The 23,708-nt window shown below is 44.5% G+C and overlaps 1 protein-coding gene across 2 annotated transcripts in view; it reads right to left on the bottom strand.

The window, feature by feature from the left end:
* PSD3 (pleckstrin and Sec7 domain containing 3) overlaps nucleotides 1-23,708 on the bottom strand; it is a 535,098-nt gene that overhangs the window by 427,226 nt on the left and 84,164 nt on the right. For both annotated transcript variants that reach the window (XM_053916640.2, XM_053916638.1), the window contains exon 2: nucleotides 19,329-20,216. In XM_053916640.2, coding sequence (XP_053772615.1) covers nucleotides 19,329-20,093 — 765 coding nt within the window. In that variant the 5' untranslated portion in view covers nucleotides 20,094-20,216. The remainder of the gene's footprint in view (nucleotides 1-19,328; nucleotides 20,217-23,708) is intronic.

Raw genomic sequence — 23,708 nt, 5'->3', positions numbered from 1 at the left:
GTGGATAATTCAGAATTAGCTTAAAAAGGCAGAGGGAAAGCGGCACTCATTTCTATCTAGCAGTTTATTTAAACTTTGCTAAAATCAGAGTTGACAATCTTGTTGACTCTGAAACATTTTTCTATTTCTCTGTAGATAAAACAGTACAGTCTGAATATAGGAAAGCTCAAGTCTCTATTAAGCTGCATATTTTCTAAATGGATCATTCTAGTTAGCTAATTTTAATTAGAGTTTGCTAAGGGGTTAACAAGAAAACATTTTAACTGTCATTATTAAAAATAACTTTTGAAAAACTGAACGCATAATTTTCTGTCAGAGTTAGTACAGGATACCAAATGTAAGAAAAAAGTGGGTTTTTAGCAGAATTCATTGGGGTGACATTGATTGATACAATTATATAGGTTTCGGGCATCCAATTCCTCAGCAACGTCATGGGGCTCATTTGTAATAGTGCTACGGCTCAGGCTAAGCCTTGATCGTGAATGATTCCATCACCTGCACACCCGTCGAGAGCGGGCACTCTGCTTTATTTATGCAATCCCACGTGACCCTCCCCACCTCTCAGCGGGACAGGTGTTAGCATCTCTTTTGTGCAGATGAGTGAACTGAGCTGCCAAGAAATTAAGTAACTTGTCTGAAGGCAAATGGTGAGTATAACAAGGACTTTCAGCCAGGTCCGTCTGAGTTCCAAGTTTATGCTTTTAATGCCAGTGTAGCAGAATCGAGGTGCATGGCCAGCGTGGCAGTGCTTACTCTTAAAATATGAGTTGGGCTGTTTTTTTTAAAACACTTTATAATCTGGCAATTTCCCTTTAACCTTAGATACAATACAAAAAGAAACTCAAGTTAATTGAAAACTCCAGGTAGCTGAATTCTGGTTCATTAAGTTTGAATAGCATGTAATTCTTAATAATTAAAGATGCTTTTGGTGCACATCTATGTAAAGTAATAATGCATATGGGCATGCTTACATTGCTCCTCTTGAAGTTAAGGTGAAAACATTCTAATAAGACAAAAAAAATCTAAATGCTGCCCAGCAAAGCCATCTCCTCATTGTCATGTCATCCCTAGCCAAGAAAGGTTCAAGTTAAACCTCTTAGAGCTCTGCTTAAAATATGGGCATAAAATTCCTCCCTCCCACCATTATATTTCCTTATTTTTCCTACATTTCCCCTAAGCATGTCATTCCAAGAACTGAGAAAAAGAACTTTTAGAAGCAATGCCTTTCTGACTTTAGCTGGGATTGTCCTACTATTAAAACAGTGAATATCGAGTACTGTTTCCACCTGATAGATACAAGGTGGAATTTCACTAAAATCATTATACAATTTTATTATTCAAGGCTTATTAGAAGATTAGATTACGCATAGATTCATTTGAGAAATTTTTACTTTAAGGAAATTTTACTTCTCACAAAGCCTAATACCTCTGGCTGCATATAAACCATCCCATCTCCCTCTTTTCTGACTTAGAAAGCAGCTGGGTTTTCTTTCACAAATACACTACCACCCTAACGAACAGGAGGACAACAAGAAAGCTCCCTTTCAAGTTCATGGGCAACCAGCTGAAGCTTTCTTCCAGTGTAATTTCATACAGTCTGTCGAGCCCTGCAGGGTCTGACCCTGCTTTGCCTGCCGGCTTGTGCAGCTCCCCTTCCCCCCCAGAGTCAGTGCAGAGCCTGGGGTACGACTACCCACACTCACTCACATGCAGCTGTTACCCCCAACTGGCCGTGAACCTCGGCATGGTTTTCACCTCTTGTTCTTGGTATCTTTTGTCTGTAAGTAGAAACAGTAACAGACCCTACCTGATGGGGTTCTTGTGAAGATTAAATGACATAATGCACATAACCCGAGGAGAGATAATTGCTCAGTAAGTGTTAGCATCATTAACCTGGATAGTTACTCCTGGCAGGAAGCTTTCTCTTCAATGTAAACCAGACCAGGTACCACCCTCCCGCAACCATTACACAGTTCTATAGCACCTTGACCTTGCTTGTAACACTCATCATGCTTTTAATTACGTATTCAACGCCTGCCTTCTCAGCTATACTATACACACTTCAAGAAAAGGTCTTTTTAAAAAAAAAAAAAAAAACAGTATCACTAGTGTTTAGCACTGGGCCCGAAAAAGGGTATCTGTGAAATGAGTGAAAGTTAACTGAGGAGGCTGTAAGACAGATAGATGAGTTCTTCGGACATACATTCAGTTATCATTTTTCAAAACCGGTCAATTTCCAGGAATTATGAGTTGAGAGAAATCAGTATTGTGATATGCCTTAGTTTGTGATGTAGCTCAGAAGAAAACCTAATAGTAATAATGACGGTAGTGCTTACCTGAGGTCGCCTTACCCTCTTGTGCCGTATAGTGTGTTCCCAACTGTCATTCTCTCCCAGGGGCTCAGGGAATGACAGTTGGAAGAAACTCCAGAGTTGCCTCATCCGGAGATGAGGAAACTGAAGGCTTGCCTGCGTTCTCCACGTGCCTCCCACAGAAAGGGCCAGAGAAAAGCCCTGGGCTCCAACCACGTGATCTACAGCCCCCGCAGTCGCAGTCGGAATCCTAACTTTCCCCGAGCACAACTCAGATAGCTGGTGAAAGGATAGGAAATCCTACAAAAACGGGCAGACAGAACTGCGCCCTGCTGGCGTGGACAGAGTCTTCCCAAGGGTCTCATAGGCCAGCAGCAAGGGGGACACTCAAGGCCCAGGGTGGGTGCTTACTTACGAGCTGAAGTGGCTCCCAGCAGGGCTTAGGCAAGACAGGCAGGGGCTGCTCCTGAGAGACCCCCAGGAGTTGTCCCCGCCCTCCGCTCTGGCTGACAAACGCGGCCCTCTGTTTTCCGGCCAGCTGGGAGAAAGGTCTCCCAGTCCCTGGCCTCTGCCTCTGCCTTCTGTCCTTAGTGCCGACTGCCAGTATCTCCTTTGAGCTTTCTAACGTGGGACACCTGGAGTCTGCAGGAAAGCCCCTCCATCAGGTAGGCATATGGGAAATGCTTTCTGTTAGTGATGGAGAAGAGAACGATCTTCCATGTGCACATAGGTTCAATTAAGTTCATCCCTTCATGTTTCAGGCCCTTTTGGGACCATGGGACTGACGGCCCAGGTCCCTGATTTCGGCTCCTCTGCAGCCTGCATACAGGAGATACCTGTCAGAGCCCCCAGCACACCTGCGAGAGTGGGCGGCCCAGGGGGATACCTAGCAACAGCAGAGCTGATGCGGGGGGGGGGGGGGGGGGAGCTAAAGTCAGATACTTTCTGTTACACAGAGTCAGATTCAGATAGTCTTTAATTCTCACGTTAATGTTCCTTCCATTTTTAATTTTGAAAATGAATTTCATTGAAAGGAAGAGAGAAACATCGACTTGTTCTACTTATTTATGCATTCACTGGTTGATTCTTGCATGTGCCCTGATTGGGGATCAAACCCACAACCTTGGTGTATCAGGACGCCGCCCTAACCAACTGAGCTACCCGGCGAGGACTAATCTTCCTTCTTGACAGCAAGTAGGGTTGGGACAAATAGATGACACGGAGGAAGGGCACAGTGCCCGGTGCGGTGACATACAGACCACCTGGAGGCGGGCTCGCTGTGACTGTGAGCAACGCTCACTCCTCGGCACCTTTGCTTCCTTCTCAAGGGTGGTCTGGGCAGCTGAGCGAGCGTTCCAGCAAGTCCTTCCCACCACCCCTCCACTGTCCTTGGAGTCCCTCACCCAAAGCCTTGTTACGCTTCATAAAAATGTCTACGGTCCCATCATACTCAGCCCTGAGTCCTGACGGGGACTGATCACACACCCTGAGTTAATGCCAAGAGAACGCAGAGCCAGTTCTTTACAGCTGTCCGAACTCAAAGGAAGAAGAGCCACCCAGCATTGTAATTATTTTCTTTCAGCAGCTTGAATGCAAATGTCATTAAATCTTTACAACAGTTCAAAGAATTACACAGGGGAGCTTTTCTCTTTAATATGAATGATAAATCTTATATGTGCTGTGGAATCTACTGGCCTATAAAAACGGAGTGAAGCAGTTTCCACAAGGGCTTAGTTTGCTTGAAATAACTTAAGAACAAAGCTTCATTCTTCCTGTGGGGGAAGGGAAATGATTTGGAAGAGGGGCCAGCAAAGTGGCCAGCCAACTAGACTCAACAGAAGTGCTTGGGCAGAAGCTGGACTTCTGCAAAATTCAACAAACAACGCACCGTTGTTACGTGCGAGTCTGCGCAGATGGGGGTCCTGCCTTCCAGTGGAGGGGAACCAAGTGGAGATAAAGGTCGGTTGTCCCCCCACCCAGAAAAAAGGCTCAGACACTGGAATGAACCAAGCAAACCTGAATCCAGGACACTGAATCTAGAGACCTAATAAGTTTACCAAACATCTTTGTAAAATCCACATTTTCTTTAACTCTTCCCTTCACTTGGGCTAGGCATACCTGGACTGGGTGTTTTATTTGTAGAATGTGATCTAATGACTAGAAACCTCTCCAAATCATCCTTGAGAGGCAGGATGATTTATTAACATGATCTTGCGGCTTTCCCCCTGATTCTTTTTCAGCCTCCCACCCTTTAAGCCAAGCCCTTTGCTGTGTCTTGGGGAAGCTTATGTGTCAAGAGCGAAAGGTCCCCTCAAGACATTTTCCTTCTGTTAGAAGATACAGAAAATACTATAGCTAGTGTCTGGGGAGAGGAGGGTATTGGCTTGAGCCTGGAAGGGGGTAGAAAGTGAAGTTGTAAGCAGGGGAACGGCAGAAATAAGGGAAGGGTGGGTGTGTTTGTGAAATGACTTGCAGACAGCCAGGATTTTACAGGCTTCAAAATTGCTGCCTCCCAATTTCTAACCTTGTCTTAGGGCTCGGGGGCCCAGGCCTTTCCTCTTCCAGCTACAGCGAGCCTCTTTTGTCCTCCCGAAGATTTCTAAGCTTCCATAGTTTTCTTCCTCTCAAGGACCCATCAGTCCGAACTGCAGTGGATGATGACTTCATAGAGAAATCAGATGTGAGGTACATATAACACAGAATTTATGATGAGATGAAGAAAATAATAACTTTTGTCTCTGCATTTGGAGATGGGGAGGGGAAGAAGAAGTCATCTCTTCTCAGGCATGGAGAAGAGAGAGAAGACCCTTGACCACACCTCCGTCACCCCTGGCTTGTATGCCTCTTATGTGCTGCTCTTCCAGAAGCACATAGGCAGTCCAGACCCAGGATCCGGGCAGCTGTCAGACCAGAAAGCACCGGCCGAGGGTGGGAGGCCGTCTGGCAAAGGGTAGGGCGGGGCAGGACAGACTGATGACCAAGGCAGGAGGCTTCCCCAGCCTCTGCATTCCCTGTGCCAGGCACGGCTCCACACACTTTACCTATTAGGACTCGTTCGATCCTGATTTTCTGTCAGGTGGGTGCTCATCTAATCTGTTTTACAGATGAGGAAACTGAGGTCCAGAGAGATAAAGAAACTGGCCGCAGGCTGCCCAGCCAGGAAGGGGCAGGCAGAGCCAGGACTGGCTCCAGGGCCCCTGCTCTTTAACACGGTGCTGTGTGGACACGCAGCGGAGGAACAAGTGAATTCAGAAATTCATGGGTGCTCTCCTATCGTGGAAGTTTCTAGACCCTCAGCCCACACTAGTGGGCAGGGAGCCCTGAGAATAGCTGAAACTACATTTCTTGCTAGTCCAGTCGGATGGGAGTTTGGAGCTAGATTTTAATGTGATTTCATTACAAACAATAAAATGGCTTTCTCTGAGCACGCTGATGGCTTTTGATACCTGCTACATAGTTCATGAATAACTTATTTTGTCCTTCTTCCTATTCTTAATAAATAAGAACCCATTTTTTGATAAGGCCAAGACTCTCCCACCTGCAGTATAGGCCAGGCCAGCCTGCAAAGGGAAGTGAATTATGTTAAAAGTTCTTTGGCCAGTCTCTGTGACTACGAGGCTTAACAATCATGCTGTCTGAAAGGGAAAGAGGCAGAAAAGTCAATCTATACATTGCTGTTACTGAACTCAAGGGGTTCGCTACTTGGGGAGCTCTATTCAAAAATGAGACGCCGTTGTTTTTAGGTAGTCTTATCTATTGTAATTGCAGCCAGTAAAATAGACAGGGGATTCACATGCAAAGCTCTGTCTCCTGCAAGGGAGGCTTACCCATTGCTTATATACACTATTCACTTAATTACATGTTGATTTGCAGTTGGCTACACTTACCCAGCTGGGTTCCCATCAAGATCATCTTGTTTACAGCTGTGCCGGTAAACTGGGCTCCATTTTAATAGTTAGCAAGAACAGCATTTGGAAAGAACTGCCCAGACCTTGAGACCCTTTTCCTATCTAACATCACTGCCATGAACTGATGCATTGTTAGAGTGTCACAAATTAGTAAACCTCATTTTTGTTCAGGGGTCACACTCTACCTGCTCCCAACCTGGATTACCTGCTTTGATTTACTGTTCAAGCAGCAGAATCCTTCCTGGGCAATGGTAAAATCTCACAAGGAGCCTCATTCAAAAAAGTCCCAAACCCAGCCTCCCCTCCCCCCCTCCCTGCACTCTCTGACCAGGAAATAGCTTCAGATTCACCAACTTTGATCAAGCTTACAGGACCCATTCCTGGGTTTCTGCTGTCTCTTAGCAACGCCTTAGAGTGTGGCTTTATTCAGGTGCCACCACTGCCTGCCGCCTGCAAAAGGAAATCTTCCAGGATAAGGAAAAATTTTCCAGGGCTAGTAGGTTGCTACCACTGTAATGCACGGACATGGCATGCGGTCCAGATTTTCTGGGCCTGATTTCAAATTCTCCAATGTTGCATTAAATGATGCTTTTTTTTAAACTGAAAGATGTGCTTTTTAGTGATATTTTATTCTTTCTAATAAGTGTAATTGACTTTTTAACTTTTTAAAATGCTTTTGAATAAAAGCTATAAATTTATAAGCCAGAAATCTTAATTTTCACATTGCAAAACATTCACTCTCTGTGTATATGATCACATAGTTGATATGTTCCTTCATAATAACGTAATTCACATATGATGGCGGGAGAAACCCCAAACTGAAACCCTCTTTACATTCTGTTAATCCACCAAGCTTTCCTTCCTTCACTCGCATGGCCTCTGAAGCTCATCCCCATTAAGAACCCTCTCCTAACCAAATGAAACAGAGACAGTGACTTCTCTCAAACTAGGATGCACGGATAGTAACTTGAGCGCCTTGCCTATTCAGCCATCACTCCACTGTGGGTCTACTCCGATTATCGCACCAACTGGTAAACCCTTGTCCTCATTCTGCTGGTATTTTTTGCATCTGTCTAAAAATGCCTCTTTGCATACACGGGTGCCTGCCTCAGACTTCAAGCTTATAGAAAGCACAGAAAGAATCCTCCATCTGTCTTGTGTTTCATAAAGGACCTACAGAAACATTTGATACATTATTTTAATAATGCTTACAGTAAATTACAGGTAGTCAATAGCATAATTCCTGTAATCACTTATTGGAGTTAGGCTACAAACCATAAGACAACATAATAAATGAACAAATACCAGCCAGTCATAAGTGTTTCACCAACAGCCTGAAAAGGTGACGGAAGGGCAATTTGCAGAGAATTATAAGAAAACAATCACTTACTAAAACAGATTAAGGATGAGAAAGGATTTTGCCATTAGCTTTTTTAAATGGCATGAAAAGTAGGAGTGATTTAAGTGGCAAACATTTATTGGATAAGTAGTTGAAGGCATGGGATAAGCTGGTCCTTTAGGAGAATAGTTATTCCTGTTGGACATGACTCACAAGAATTATTCACAGAGTAGATCTAGAAAACTAGGTCAACAAGCTCAGCCAAAGAGAAATATTACTGTAATTCCTTGGCCACAGGCCCACTCAAGAACTCCTTAAACATTAGTCACACAAGAGAAATACGCTTTCATAAAACACCACTACTTATGATCTCAAAGATAGCTGGAAGTTTTATTCTGCTTTGGATTGACTCCAACAGTGCCAGCCACCCCTTGCTTGACAAGTGACCAGCCTGGGTGGCCTCACCGCTCACCGCCATATGAGTGTGAAATGGAGGGACTAAAGGCTGCGAGGAAAGAACTGAAGGCATTAGTAGAAGAGGAGGTCGTTTCGAGTGGCTTTGCCATAAGCGATCTAGAAGGTAAGAAATATTTATGGAACACATATTATATATAATGCATTTGTTGTTGTTTTACTTTGAGAGTACATTTATTAAAGCCAGGGACAGCAGAACAAGGAAGGGCTTAGCACAGAAGCAGCAACAGGAGAGCCCAGGCAGTGCTGCCTTAGCTTACTGGGAAGTCAGAGAAAAGGGAGCCAGGTTCACAGGGTTAGCCAGGGACGAGCTGCCACTGCCCATTGCTTCCCTGGTTGCGAGTCCCATGGGGACCCTTAGAGTTTAAGAGATGAATGCCTGAGAGGGAAGAAAGGTATAGTTATAAATATTGAAAGGATCTGCTCTACTGTCTGTCATTAGAGTGAAGGTTCATTTGGGGAAATCTCAAATCCTTGAGTAACTGGAGTTTCCTTCCTCCTTCACCTGTCTTAATCCTTCATGAATTTATCATACCTTTATTTCAGAACTAAAGGACTTCTGGGAAAAAAATTAGAGCTCTATACTGCTCAGAGGGACTTAGGTGGTGTGCCTGAAGCGTTCTTCAATAGGATTAGGAAGTGGGAGGCAAAGATATTAAATGTTTTAATCAGCAGAATAACTTTAGGGAAGTCACTTCATAAATGCATCCACCCTTTCCTTAATTTCTGTGTTTCTCTCGTGCTTAAAACTCTCCAAAGGCTCCCCTTTGTACTTACAATAAAATTCATACTCCTCATCTGAGACTCTGAGGCCCCAAGTGATTTGGCTATACTACGGCCCTGACTTTTCCAGTAATTTATGCTTACTAACAATCCCGCAGGCACACGGGACTCTTCTGCTAACCCCTACCAGGACCCTTCCACTCCCTCATCGTGGATGGCTGTTGGCCAGGCATTCGTCTCATTCAGCTCAGGTACCTTCTTCGTGAGGCCTTCCCTCATTGCATAAACTAAACTATTCACTCTAGCACCCCTCACCTCATCATTTCCTCTGGTTTTATTTTCTTCTAAGCACTCGTCACAATTTGAAGTTTGACGTCCATGCTGTATTTACTTGTTTATCATTCCCTGCTCCTACCAGAATGCATGAGCAGGGCCTTCATTCGTCCCACTCACTGATGAATCCCCAGGGCCTAGGACAGTGCCCACCTCACAGCTGGCAGTCAAGAAATATTCAGGGACTGAATGAATCCAGAAGTTATTTGTCCAGCAACTTTTTTCATCCATAGTGTGACCATCACCATGAAAGCAAAAGCGTCCTCCCTGGACACACAAAATCAGAAGATAAAACTATAATAAACCTCAGGATATTTTATCCTAGATGAGCCACTTAACCCTTTTTTACTTTTACTTACATAATTAACAAGTTTGCCTTACAACTTGAACAAACTTGTTGTCTAGTTTCCTGGCCTGTGGTGGATTAAAAGAAATACATTAGAGGTAGGGATGCTAATAGAAGCAAGAAAGGAGAGGCTGGCATGGAGGGAACTAAAAAGTTACTACAAACCAAAAAGAACTCAGAGGGCTGAATATTTGGAGGCATTAAGTACAGAAGCAAAGAGTGTCCCTGATCTAGGTTACCAGAAAACAATACCAGTATTACAGTGGTTACTTCAATTATCCAGAGATCAAAGCATGTTGTATGTATGTCTAAGGAAACAGGCAAATAGTAAATATGAACTGTTTCTTAGAAAAAGTTTTTATCCAATATGCTATTTTGTATTGTTATTTTCGAGGGCAAGCAAAATTCAGGGTTTTTTTTTAAGAAAATTAATTTCTGTGGAACATGTTAAAGGAAATCCTTTCCTTTCTTCCTACCCTCCTTTCATCCCTCCCTCCCTTTCTGCTTTCCTTTCTCCACCCATCCTTCCTCCACCCCCTCCTTTACTTCTCTCAATCAGAAATCTACAGCTAACCTTGCCTCTTTAAGCTCGGGCAGCTAGAAAGCACAAGGCCAACTTTGACTTTCAAACATACCAGCTCTGTAGGCTTTCAGGGCATGTTCTTGGGGGCTCTTTTCCTGTCTTGACCAGATCTTTTCTTCATCTTGACCCTTATTTTTATTTTCTTAGAACTGATTCTTTATTACTACTGCAGTAGCCTTTAGCATTATTTTAATTCATTATTTGCACTATAGTTGTGAACACTGGAAATCTTTTATGGAGAAAGAGTAAGTGTATACAAACAAACTCTCCTGAGATCTCTCTGCAGATGGTATGGAATAAATAGGGTGACATTTTAATCGCTTCTTCATCATACAATCAGGTTGACCACTCATGGAAGAGGAACCGAGCTCCTTGCAGGTAAAATAGGATTTTCAAATGATAAACACTTTAATGGAGCCCTGGAGTGTGATCTGGACCTGGTAATGGAAAGGTTAATGCAAAAATCACACATCCTGAAAATTGAAAGTTAAATTCCAAAAAGTTAACATTGACTAAATATAATCACAGGAAATATGCACAACACAAAGGGCAGCCAAAAAAGAGTCACAGCTGCTGATTCCTTTGGAAAGGAGGAAAGTGGGCTTCCTAGACAAGCAGGCTTGCTGCGGCCCAGTGACGTGAGCTGCGTGGAGCTGCCACTCTCTCTTCTGTCCGCGTTTTGTTTTTTGTTGACATGGTTTAGTTTAAGGAATCAGTGTAAGCCAGCTTGAGGAGCGTGGCTTATCTAACTGCTTTGTTGTTGTTCTGGCCTGCAGGACTGGGTCAGGAGTCCCAGTGAGTGGCTATAACGTTGAAAAGATCACAGGCAGAATCCAAGATGGCAATGTGCTTACTATAGAACCCCACTTTCACTGACAGACTTATACTTGTGTCAATCTTGTAGCATTTATAGTCTGTAAATATTTGAAAAAACATTTGAAAGAGAAAATTTACCATATCATAACCAGTAGCAGATTCTGCGAGTAAATCTATTTATAAACCACATAGGCAATAATTTGATTCTAATATGTTGCTTAGTTTAGGGATGATCTTTTTTAAAATCTCCCCAAAGACTATTAAAAACTGGCTCCCTTAAAATCTGAGAGGTCTCAGGCCATTTAAACAAAGCAATCATCTCATACATTTTAGTTGACCACTCTCTGAAAGTGTTTTTAGCCATTTATCGGGTTGGCTGCCCATACTTGCTCCTGTCTGCTCCACGTCCCACCAGTTTCTAAGATTTACACGGTTATAACCATCTTTGGGTTCTCAGCAGGCCGGATAGTACCATGTGAGCACACCCAGCCCTGGCCCCACCATAGAATATTGGGCGGACTCCCAACCCACACTGGCCACCCCCAAGTGTGGTGATGGAGACACCACCAGAGAGCCTCTTCCCAGGGATCGGGAAGTGTGCCTAAGGGACTCCGGTCTTAGTCTGAACTGTCTCTAAGGAGAGGAGATAATAAATGTGGGAGTTGCAGGTGGCCATGTTCCCTGTGGAGTAGGGAGTGGAGGGAGCTGATGTGCAGAGAGAAAGAATGGTTCAGAGAAGACTGCAGAGAAAGGCGAAGGGCAATAGAAAAAAGAGATGAAAAGAGACACCTAAATGACCTGGAGCCCTGGATCCAGGAGGTCCTGAGGCCCATCTGCATGTCTGCCCTTGGGTTCTGCAAGACCCTACATGTACACACATGTGTTCTCCTTCTAACAAGTCCCTCTCATCTGGGGTTAGATAGAGTTGAGGGTCTCTATTACACATAACCAAGAATCCTAACTAAATCTACCAGTGATAGAAGACACTTTTGTTTAAGGGTACAAAACTTCAAAGTTGAAGTGAGGCAATTTGTTGGAACTGATTGAAACTACCTGAGTGGAACAGATTTTCAATATTCCCTTTGCTGAATAATTAATTCATGAGACTGAAAACACAGGACCACCCCTTTGAGCAAATTCATTTCCTTTTGCTGTGGGAGAGTAACAAACACAACTTTTTGTGTTGTGCATAGTTATAAAAAACTCAAGTTAGTCTTTTTGTCCAAATCTCTCAGACAAAGCTTAACCCTTGACTAACACTACCAATATTTTGTAATAAATAAATAAATAAATAAATAACACTCGAGATTAGAAAATTGGGTATATATTAGCATAAATGCTTTAAAGTGTATTTTAGCTCCTAGTTATCCTCTGGATACTGGAGGAGGCTCTAATTTTATGAATAAGGGAGTTTCATAACAGTGGTGACCTCTACATAGTGTGGACTTCTGGAGATTTGTCACCAAAAATTGTCGTTTCAGTTGAGTTCTTAGAAATACAGGCACAAATGAATTGGCAAGACTTCAGAATCATGGCGCCCTAAGCGAGGAAACCACAGCCTAACCCTTTCCCACTGCAGACGAGGAATAAGACCCAGAATATAGACTTGCCCTCAGCTAACTTGAACCAGAGAAAGGGCTAGGACCTCTGTGTCCCAGCTCCCAGTCTGACTGCCTGTCACACGGCACAGGGACACACAACCTAGAGTGGTCCGTGTGCTGGCGTTCTGCTGTCTTCTGCCCATCGAGATGCTGAGGTGCGTGCAGCTCCAGGAGGGCTGCACCTGTACAAGGATCCGGAAGACTTGTGTGTGCGAATGTCAAAGGAAACGGTAAGGAGAGAAAAACGCTGAGGGTGTTGTCATGGGAACACCACGGCAAATCACAAGATGAAAAAGAACTGAAACCCATTCTGCTATCTCAGGCTTTATTTACTCAAGTAGTAAGAAGACATCTGAGTCAAAACCAATGCAGTGTAAAATAGACTAAAGATAAGCTTTTCAATTTAATCAACACGAAATACCAAAATCTTTTACAGAGACACCACTGCACAGTGATTTATCTATATTGCTATTAAAATTATATAAGCATTTGTGCTCTCTCTGTGTTCTAGGGTTTTTTTTTTTAATGCTAAATTGCTCACCAAGAAGGATTGATATAAAGCTAGAATTACGTAGAACACCATTTTATAAGCGGAACAGTTTCTAAACGTATGACAGGCCTGAAAAGTCAAACAGGCTTGGTCTTATAATCATTTGCCCTAATTAAAATAAATGACCTCTTCCTGGGGGTTCAGTGTATCCAGGGATCAGTCTTCCACTGTAGAAGGGAACTGGATGAAACTAGAATCTGGTCGGAGAAGGAGATACCAATCATTAGAGGACAGACAGGTAGGAATTCCGGCCCTAAAATTCTGTGGTGGGGCTTTTGTGTTATTGATCAAAGAAGGTACTTTTTTGTATCACTGAATGTTAATCACCTTTCAAAGGTTCATTCATTCGTTTATGATGCCCTTCACGTGGGGGACTACCCTAGCTCCCACTGAAATCCCAGATCTCCCTGAGAGAGTCGAGCCCATTGTACAGGGTGGGACAAAAGTGACTTTAGAGTTGTTCATATGGAAAATGATATAATAATTAATAAAAAATAATACAAGAATAGAATCTGTGTTTCACATACTCATAACTGTAAACCTACTTTTGCCCCACCCTGAAAGTAGCTTCCTTGCAAAGAAGTCAGTTGGCAAAATAATTGATCTTTAGAAACAAGCTAAGGTAGATAAGATTATTTTAGTGTTTTTATTTCATTAAACAACTTTATTTCCTTTCTGGATTCCTAGACTCGTACTTAATCATAGTGCGGCAGAACTGCAAAGACCCGAGAGAACAAGGAAGACAGTCTAGCTCTACTCAGAGAGTTGTAGGGGCCACTTCGCTTGTTGGTTGGAAGAAGCAGAACTTCATTTTTTTCTCTTCAATCCCAGTGCTAGTGACCTTTACTCTAGATAAAGACTTTGTATCAAAAATTTAACATACTTTATAGACATAGCTCCTTTTAAGACAAAACAAGCCAAGATGCAGTGAGTTAAAACTCTTTTCTGTAGTCTGTTCGACAGGGCCTGTTTTTAAGAAAACAAACTACACTGCATTCGCATGCCTCATCTAAGGCGGCGATTTTCAACCATGTGCTGCAAGAATGTTTAAAACACACGGTACCTGACTGTTTAGTGGTGGGCACAGACCTCTTTTCCCTTAGATTTTTCAAATAAAAAATGACAGCAGCCAACACAACAATAGCTGTCCAGTGTGAATGAATCAAAATTATACCTATTTTTTTGTCAGATTGGCAAAAAATATAGTATATTTTTGGTGTGCTGCAGAATTTCAGTAATTAGGTTATGTGTGCCAGGAGAGCAAAAGGTTGAAAATCGCTGCCTTAAGGATAACGTTCCCAGCGCCGTCTCCCTCCCACCCCAACCCCCCTACAGGCCCCTCGTTTGTCTCACTCACTTGTACCCTAACTTCTAAACCCTGAACACACCTAGAAGCTGGTGACGAAAACTCACAAAATTCACTGTTTCAGACAAGAGGAAGAAAAAAAGTAAGACCAAAACAGAGGTAAAATTTTTTGGAAATTGAAAGCTACAGGTGAAAATTTTGTGGGGTTTGTAAAAATGGCATTTGGAGGGAAATTTTTAAAATATTTTTCTGCTAATTTTCTCATGCCATTTACACACTGAAAGTCATTGTTATTTCACAACATAAAATATGTTAAGATATGAAGACCCAGTAAAGAAAAAGTTGTACACTTCCCAAAATGACTGTAGGGAAAGCCTTTTTCCTCTCTTTCAAGTTGCACCTGTTTTCTGTGTCTTCATTTGGGCTTCTTACCTTTAGCCCCAAACTCAAGTCACACATGGTCAGTTCCTTGCATTCCCACAGAGAGGCAGCAGAACGTGGCACCCAAGAAATCATGAAGGCAGGCTCTGGCCCCAGACCATGGAACACTCTCTGATTCACACTGACAGACTGACCCCAGAAACGACACCACCCTCAGCAGGCATTGCCCAGAGCTGGAGCTCCACGGCCCCCAACCCCAGGCCTCCAGTGCTGCTAGCAAGCAGTGCTTGTCCACGCAAGGCCAGGTCCTCCCGAGGGTCTTTCTCCCACCCTCCCCACCAGAGAAAGCAGGAGTGCAGTGGAGACAACTTCCTACCAGGAGGGGAAATGGTGGATTGTCTCAGAAGACCATGAGAAAAGGCTGAAAGAACTCCGTCTCCAGCTGCCACGTCAGTGTCAGGCCAGTGTCAGGCCAGTGCCAGGCCAGCAAGTCACTGACCGTCCTCAAGTATCTGTCTCCTCATCCGTGAAGTGGGGATGATAACCATGTACATCCTCACAAAGTTTTGAGGTATTTGAAGCCTTCTGTAGGTCACAGAGGGCTATAGTTGTTTTAACTAAACCCTAGTCAATAGTATAAATTAAGAACCAAGTGATTTAATTCACAGCAATCACTCCTTAAGCTATTTGGAAGGATGTAAGTCAACAATTTTCACTTAGGAGTCAATTTGTTTCAACAGTGAAAGTATAAATTTAGCCATTTGGAGAAGAGAATTTACACTTCTTAAGATCCAGATTTTTCTGCTAGGAAAGTATCAATCCTATGATACACGTGTAGAAACAGATTTGCTTCCATGTAACCAACATTTCACTTTCATAAATATAATTGATCACATTATTCCTGAGTATATCAAGTGGAAGATCCCACTATGGGTAATCAAGGGTCTCACCGTTCATAGCTGACCTAAAGACATTTTTAATCAGCCCCCTCCCACTTTGTGGTGACTCATAAATCTAAATTCCAAAATATGAGAGGTGTGGGTAATTCTCATACACTAATCTATCAAATCCAGAGGACAACTGCATCTGTTCAGAGCTAGGCAGATGGAAAAAACGATCTCTGTTGATTTTGTTAATTTCTCTGACACCCAGGACTAGGCGGGGGTCACCTGGTTAATAATAGCCATGGGCATTTAAAGGACTTGTGGTCCTGAAGGTACTATTTCCACCTCCCCTCCTCGGCAGAAGGAATCACAACATCTGGCCGGCAAGGTTACAAGTAAGTTTTTGCATTCCCATCAACAGTGCAAAAGCATTCCCATTTCTCCACATCCTCACCAGCACTTGTTTTTTTGATTTACTGATGTTAGCTGTTCTGATAGATGTGAGATGATATCTCATTGTGGTTTTAATTTGCATCTCTCTGATGATTAGTGATGTTGAGCATCTTTTCATATGTCTATTGGCCATCTGTGTGTCCTCTTTGGAGAAGTGTCTATCCTGGTCCTTTGCCTATTTTTTAATTAGGTGGTTTGTTTTTTTGGTGTTGAGTATTGTATAAGTTCTTTATAAATTTTGGATTTTAACCCCTGATCAGATATATTGGCAGATATGTTCTCCCATTCTGTGAGTTGTTTTTTTATTTTGTTGATGGTTTCCTTTGCTGTGCAAAAACTTTTTGGTTTGATGTAGTCCCATTTGTTTATTTTTTCTTTTATTTCCCTTGCCTAGGGAGATATATATGATAAAATATTGCTATGAGCAATGTCTGAGATTTTGCTGCCTATGTCTTCTTCTGGAATTTTTATGGTTTAGTGTCTTACATTTAAGTCCTTAATTCATTTTGAATGTATTCTTATGTGTTGTTTAAGAAGGTGATCTAGTTTCATTTTTCTGCATGTATCTGTCCAATTTTCCCAACATCATTTATTAAACAAACTATCTGCACCCCATTGTATGTGCTTGCTTCCTCTGTCTAATATTAATTGACTATGAAGATGCAGGTTTATTTCTGGGCTCTCTATTCTGTTCCCTTGATCTATGTGTCTGTTTTTATACCAGTACCATGCTGTTTTGATTACTGTGGCCTTGTAGTATAGTTTGATATTAGGCAGCATGATTCCCCCAACTTTGTTCTTTTGCAGATTGGTACAGCCACTGTGGAAAGCAGTATGGATATACCTCATAAAATTAAAAATGGATCTGGCTTTTGACCCAGCAATCCCTCTTCTAGGAATATATCCAAAGAAATCCAAAACACTAATTCAAGAGAACATAAGCACCCCTATGTTCATTACAGCATTATTTACAATCGCTAAGATAAGGAAGCAATTCAAGTGCCCATCAGAAGATGAGTGGGTAAAACAACGATGGGACATTTAAACAATGGAATACTACTAGGCTGTAAAAAAGAAGAAAATTTTACCCTTTGAGATAGTATGGATGGACCTGGAGAACATTATGCTAAGTGAAATAAGCCAGTCAGAGAAAGACAAGTACCATATGATTTTACTCATATGTGGAATCTAATGAACAAACTGAACTAATGAGGAAAATGGAGACAAACTCATAGATGGAGAGCAGGATGACAGCTGGGGGTAGCAGAGGTGAGGGGGTGGAGGGACTGAGCAAAAAGGAAAAAGGACTCATGGACATGGACAACAGTGTGGTTATTGAGGGGGGAGGAAAGTATAAGGGGACTAAATGGTAATGGAAAAAATACAATACAAAACTAAAACAAAAAAAGAGTAAGTTTTTGTAGCTCTGCTTCCTAAGTAGACCCACCCTACATTTATACCTCTAACTTCCTGGCTTTCCTGGTCCTACCTGGTATCCCAGTAATTTTTCTTCTCCTCTTCTCTCCCTTAAGACAGGGCTGCTGAGGGTTTGTTTCAATTGCTCAACCCTCTATCTCCATAGCAATTGTGAGGCAGCTTTTCCAGATGAGAAAACTGAGGGCTCTGGAGGGTTGCTCAAGATTAAACTTGAACCTGGGGTTTCTAAGATTTTAGCAAGGAATTTTGTAATCCTTACTTATAGATGTCTGGGGGCCTATTAGATTTCTGCAGACAAGGCAAAAATCTACCCAACTGAACCAACTCCCCAAGCACTTCCCTGCAGAGAAATGGCAACCTGAGGCTTGGCCTATACTCAGTAAGCAGGAAGGGAGAGAGTGGGTAAAGATAGTGTTTTCAAGTCATCAGAGCAGCTTTGAAGTACACAAACAACTACCATGTGACCCCACAGACAGAGACTGGTCTCTGACGCATGGGTATGTCATGTGTCCTAAATTCCTTTAGGAAGTGAATGATAGAAGAACCGGGATGGAATGTAAACTGTAAACAGTTTCTTAAGCATCTCTCTTTTTCCAAGAATTCCCTTCTGAAGAAAACTCAGGCTCATCCTTTCTGCCTGATTCTTAACTGTAGCTGTATGGGCTCCCTGTTGAAGGGAGAAAGAGGATGGAGTGACGGTATGAAGAAACACATAGGGGAGCCACAGAATCCAGATTCGACAGCATCACTTCCAAGCACAGGGAAGGCCTCTTTCCAGTGCTGTGAATTTCCTCCATTTCTCCTGTGACTTCCCTGAGAGTGCCCTCCATGCCCACCTCCCACACACTCCAACAACAGTCCCCCATCCTGTCTCACCCCCCAACCCCAGTACACACACTCTTCCTCACTCTTACCCCCATCATCTAGAGATGCGCAAAGTATAGCAAGATGTCCATGCTATCGGGAAGGGAAAATAAAAGTATCCTTTTTAATTGTGCCCACCTATTTTGGGAGCGGTGCACCTGAGCTGGGTGGAGAAGGCAGGCTGGGCTCAGGCATTAGCATGACGAGGAGGCTCGGTCAGAGAATCAGATGCTAATAACGAGGAGCAGGCATGGCCATGCTCGCAGATAGGGCCCCTATGAGCTGGAAGAGACCCTGGAGACCACACAGCATTTCTCTTTTCCTTCCTGATGGAAAATGGGAAGGAGGCTGATGAATGGCTACACACCCATGGCGGGGGGGAGCGGCCAGGAGGTAGAGGTCATCCTTAGAAGGTCAAGGATGCAAGGATGTGGCTGAGTTCTAAGCTGTGCTCCAGTTCTGGAATCCTCCACAAAACATCCCCAAAGTCCCAAGTGCCCTTTCTGGAGTGCCTTTTTGGAAGGATGGAGAAGAGTTTTGCCTAACCACTTCTCAATTCCCTCATCTGAAATTGGGGATGTGAGCCTCTATTTTTCAGGTGGTCACGAGGATAAATGAGAAGAAACCACCTGGCCTAATGGCTGCCACGCCATGGGGCTCAATAATTGTCTGTGCACCTTCTTTGTCTTTTCCTCTGGTCTCCCCTACAAAGTACGCATTTCTTTGCCTGCATTTCCTTCTGCCTTTGGCAGAAATCTTGGGCAACGGTTATTCATTCTCTGTTTCCAAACCAAATGTTGCTAGTGGCTGGGTGGGTGTCAGAGCACAGAGGAGAGCAGGGCCCAGGAGGACCGTGGCCGGCAGCACCTCTGCTGTTGAGGGATAGCCCATCCGGCATGGAGGGAAACCCAAGTGTGAGGCGCTGGGAGCCCTCATGGGCGCCTCTGTCCCTTCTCTCCATTCCCTCTTCCAGTGGGGACAGCTGGGGTCTGGGGGATTCAGCCACGCACTTTCTTACCTTGAGAGGCAGAGCGGTAGGCAGGGCCGGGTAGCTCCTGCTGGTCTGAATGGGCGGACAGTATCTGCAGAGCTTCGCCCTCCTGGCCTGCACAGTGGTACCTGGGCCCTCTTTACAGCTCTTTGGAAGTACCTGGCAGGTGGCAGCACCTCTCTTCAGCACGGCCCTTTCACCCTGGTCAGCAGCGTGGGCCAGGGCGGCCTGTGGAATTGAGCATTTCAAAGCATTCCAAGACTGAGGGTCCGTGCCCCCGGGGTCCTGGGGGACAGTAACAACTGGCCATTGCTTCCAGCGTGTGGAGGGACTGCTGCTTCCATTGCTCATGATGACATCGGGGCTAGGAGGTCTGCATGATGAGGGCTGGAGCTGGCCAAGTTTCCTGGAGGCAGGGGCCAGGGACAGCCTGCAACGTGGGGATCCGCAGAGGCTGCCCCTCCGTACATCCAGCTCCTGAGGTTTTTCCTCTCCCTCCTTCTCCTTCCGAGCGAAGCAACTGAAAGCAGCTGGCTGCTCTGTCCCACGGCCCTCCTTCGGCAGCAGGCGCGAGGGAGGAGCAGCCCAGCCCTGAGTGCGCCTGAGGTCCTGGCCTGCCAAGAAGCCTGTCCTGGGACTTGGGAAAACGTGTCCCTCCTCTGGGCCCCGTGGGGCTGCTGTCCAGGCAGTAGCTGCTGGAGACAGGGCGGGGAGAGCTCGGGCAGGGGGGGCCTGCAGCTGGATGAAGAGGAAGGAAGTTTTCATCTGCTGTTGCTTAGGTTGCTCAGCCATTTCCTCCAAGGGGGTAGGGCTGGTCCTTGCCAGGGTCGCGGTTCAGACCTCAGTGCCCAGGCATGCGAATGCCAGCAGCTGTGGGCAGATGTGACTCGGCAGCCCCATGGTTCCACCAAGAGCCTGAGGAAGCAAATGGCACATATTCAGCACTCAGGGGGAGTCTTTAAGAAGCAAGGATCAGGGGGTGATCTTGGGAAGCCACAGAACTGGACTCTACACTCCCTTCACAGAATCACAAGAGACAGACTGGTGGGAATAATCTTGGACCAAGGGTGGGCAGGGACAGCCAGGACTTGGCTTCTCTACCTTGGTGTGTCCCATGGAATTCCTTTTTAACTGTTCCCTTCCCCATATTTGAAAGGAAAACACTAAAGTTACTTGTTTCATTGTTTAATCCTAAACTGTCTATCAGCTACACCTGCTGGGTGCCTGGCCTGTGAGACACTGTGATTTGTGGAAGCCTCCGGCACACTTCAAAGCGTACTTGGCATTCACCTCGCTTGCCCTGATAACACGCCGCTGTAAACAGCGTTAGTGTTTTCATGAACTTCCACTTTAAATCCGGTGGTTGTTCAGGAGTTCCCAAGGGGTGGTCCTGCAGTCCTACATCAAAATGCTTGTCACCACACATGCGTGAAAAACAAATTTTAAAAAGGAGACAAAAGTGAAAAAGAAAAAAAAAAAGAGGGAAAGAAGAAATAAAAAAGAAATCCAGATAACAAATTATGGGTTTATTTAGGAGGGTTTTCTGTTTGTTTTAAAAAATTTCTCCTGCCTTCTTGGGAGAACGATAGCAAGTCACCTGAAAACTGGTTGAGCAGCTCACACTGTCACCAGGGGCTCACCAGCTCTCACAATGGAAAAGGCGCTTTTGAGCCCTGCTGATCTTGTTCCTGGGGAGGAAGAGGATGGGAGGGGTGAGAGAGCTTTTTTTTTTAAATCAATTTGAACTTGACTGAAAGGGAACCATCCTCTGAGATAAATGGAGCATGTGGCCCTGAAAGGTGGCTACTCTGCAGCACAGGAGCTTGGGCTGTCACTCTCCCTGATACCTGGGTGTTACCTCAAGTTGGCAGCGCCCATAAAGTAACTGAGGACCTCAGCCCTGGCTGTCCACTGCTGGCCAGGGTGTGTCTTAGGAAATTCTCAGGATGGGTGGTTGGGGCCCTGGGTTGGTTTTCCTTTCTAAACATCTTCATACAGATTTTCACCCAAGGTTATGACAGCTTCACCCACATTTCCAGACAGGTGACATCTTACAGGCCACAACAGTCCCTTTATAACAAACACCACTACAGAGGAAAATTCAGCAAAACAGTATTATGCCATCTCTTAGAGTCATTCATTGAAACAATGATGATCATCTGATTACACTAATTTTCAACAGTCCTGTGTGAGTGATATCTAGTCCTCCTTTTGTAATTCCCCCCCCCATAGGAGAGCTTGTTTGAACTGGGTAATGACTTGACAAATACTACTTTGTTGACTGATTAACTGCTAGTAAGGTGAGTAGCTGTGTCTTCATACAGAACAGGGGCTCTCCCTCCTGGGCGTACTCCCAAGCCCTTGTTTCCTGTCAGGAGTGCATCTCCTGAACTCTGATGGACCCCACAAGGTGTGCAACCAGGGGAACAGTGGGCAGCATCAGCTTATCCCAGGCTAACACCCTGAACCTGTCTCCAGGGCTCCTTTGTTCTGACTTTCCAGTGAGCTGACAGCAGCCCCACCCTGGTTCACTTCTGTCACCCACTTTTATTTCTCAGTGAGCCAAAGCAGCCCCGCCTAGACTCTCTCCTCTTGCTTCTTCTACCCTAAGCCCTTCCTTGTTTCACAGTCCCCAGCTTTAATAAACCTACCCTTAAAAAAAAACAAACAATGAACAGGGATTCAGATGAGAAGGAACCATCTTTTTGTTTTGGCTTCTACAGGCATCAAGCCTTACACTGGGTGCTTCATATGCCTCATGTTATTCAAGGCGTATGCAATCCTGTGGGCCAGCTGAGGAGTGTGGAGCCCAGAGAAGTGAAGTAATTGCCCAATGCCTTTCTTCCAAAACTGCCCCTGGTGGGCAGGGGCTTCACAGGGCTATTGGATGAGAAGTTTCACTTCAACTCCGGTCTCCAAAGAAAACAATGTACAAAAACAAAACAACAAAACCATGTGGTATGTTCACAGCATGTTTCTAACTTTTGACCTGCAAGCCTCTCACAGAGGTGATTCCTGCCAAATGCCTCACTTCGACATTGTGCGGGCTGAAGTAGGACAGGGGTGAGGAGAGGGTGAGTGCCACTGGAGACTTGATGGGAGGGTTGACTTGCACGACACAGGTAAGACAACTCCTCGAGTATTGGGGGCACCTTTAGATGGCCAAGGTTCTGTATGAGAAGTAGGGGTGAGTGCCAGAGAAACATGGGTTTCTGTTGTGATGTAAGAGGCACAGCTCTGAGTCCACTGTGTGACCCTGAGCAAGTTACCACACCTCTCTGACAATGAGTTTCCTCTTCTCTGGGATGAAGGAGCAACACCTAACTCACAGGGTTGTTGAGAGGCTTGAATGGAAGTGTATGCGCAAGGCTGTCACAGTACCTGACACGCAATGGTTTCTTAGTAAATGTTAGCAACCTTAGAATCTAGGTAAGAGTCCTCTGCAAGCACAAAATGTATACATTAATTCGTTAAGTCAGGATGGGTGTTGTTATGATCATTAATAGTTACTCTAAATCGTTGCATCTGATGTCTCTGAAGACTCAGGGTCCTTTGTACGGAAGGGTTCTAAGCTGACTTCATATTTCTCCACTACCTCTGATCTTCAAGATCCATAAGGTCTGAATGCAAACAACAGATAATTTAAACTTTACTCCATTCTGCTAATGATGTCTTCTTATGCCAGCTAAAGAGAAAAAGAACTTTCTAGAATCTTAACAAGGGTGGAGAAGGGATTGGGCACTGAGGACGGGTACCAGAACACTCACTTCTCTCAGACCTATGACAACCTGATACGGTAGGCAGCTCAATACCCCTTTAGAATGGTGGAAAGAGAGGACAGGGGAGATAAAGTAACTTGCTTAAGCAACACTGAGGGAGGGCAGAGGGGGAGATTTTCATCCAGTCTGACTCCTCCCCCCGCTCTCTACAGCTGGAGGACCTAAACCACACATCCTGTCCAGCCTATGTTTCCTATCTCCCAAACCTGGATTCCCAGGAAAGGTGCCCCCCACCCACCCACACACATGTTGCCTTTGCTACCCAGGAAGCTCCACCCTCCTACAGTTGTTTTTAACAGTGTAAATGATTCAAGAGTATACAGAAATGGCACCTTATCAAGATCTGTTGTCTGCGTTATAGAAAGTAATTCTCCCTAGAGTGGCAATTCCAGAGAACAAGTGCCAGAGGCCTGTGTCCCAGGAAATCCCAAAGAATATTCCATTCATAGTTTTCAGTCAAAGAAGTCACAATCTGCTCCTCAAAACTCATTCATCCTCTCAGAAGGTGAAGTCCACCGCAGTCTGTCCCTGGCAATTAAACTGGGAGCCTTCTGGAGGCACTGTGCCCGATTCGGCTGTGGCCTGTGGGCCTCACAGCCTGACGAGAGGAAAACAAAGTATGCTCTCC

This window comes from Desmodus rotundus, chromosome 13 (genome assembly GCF_022682495.2).
Source record: "Desmodus rotundus isolate HL8 chromosome 13, HLdesRot8A.1, whole genome shotgun sequence".
NCBI lineage: Eukaryota > Metazoa > Chordata > Mammalia > Chiroptera > Phyllostomidae > Desmodus > Desmodus rotundus.
This window is presented reverse-complemented; position numbering and strand designations above follow the sequence as displayed.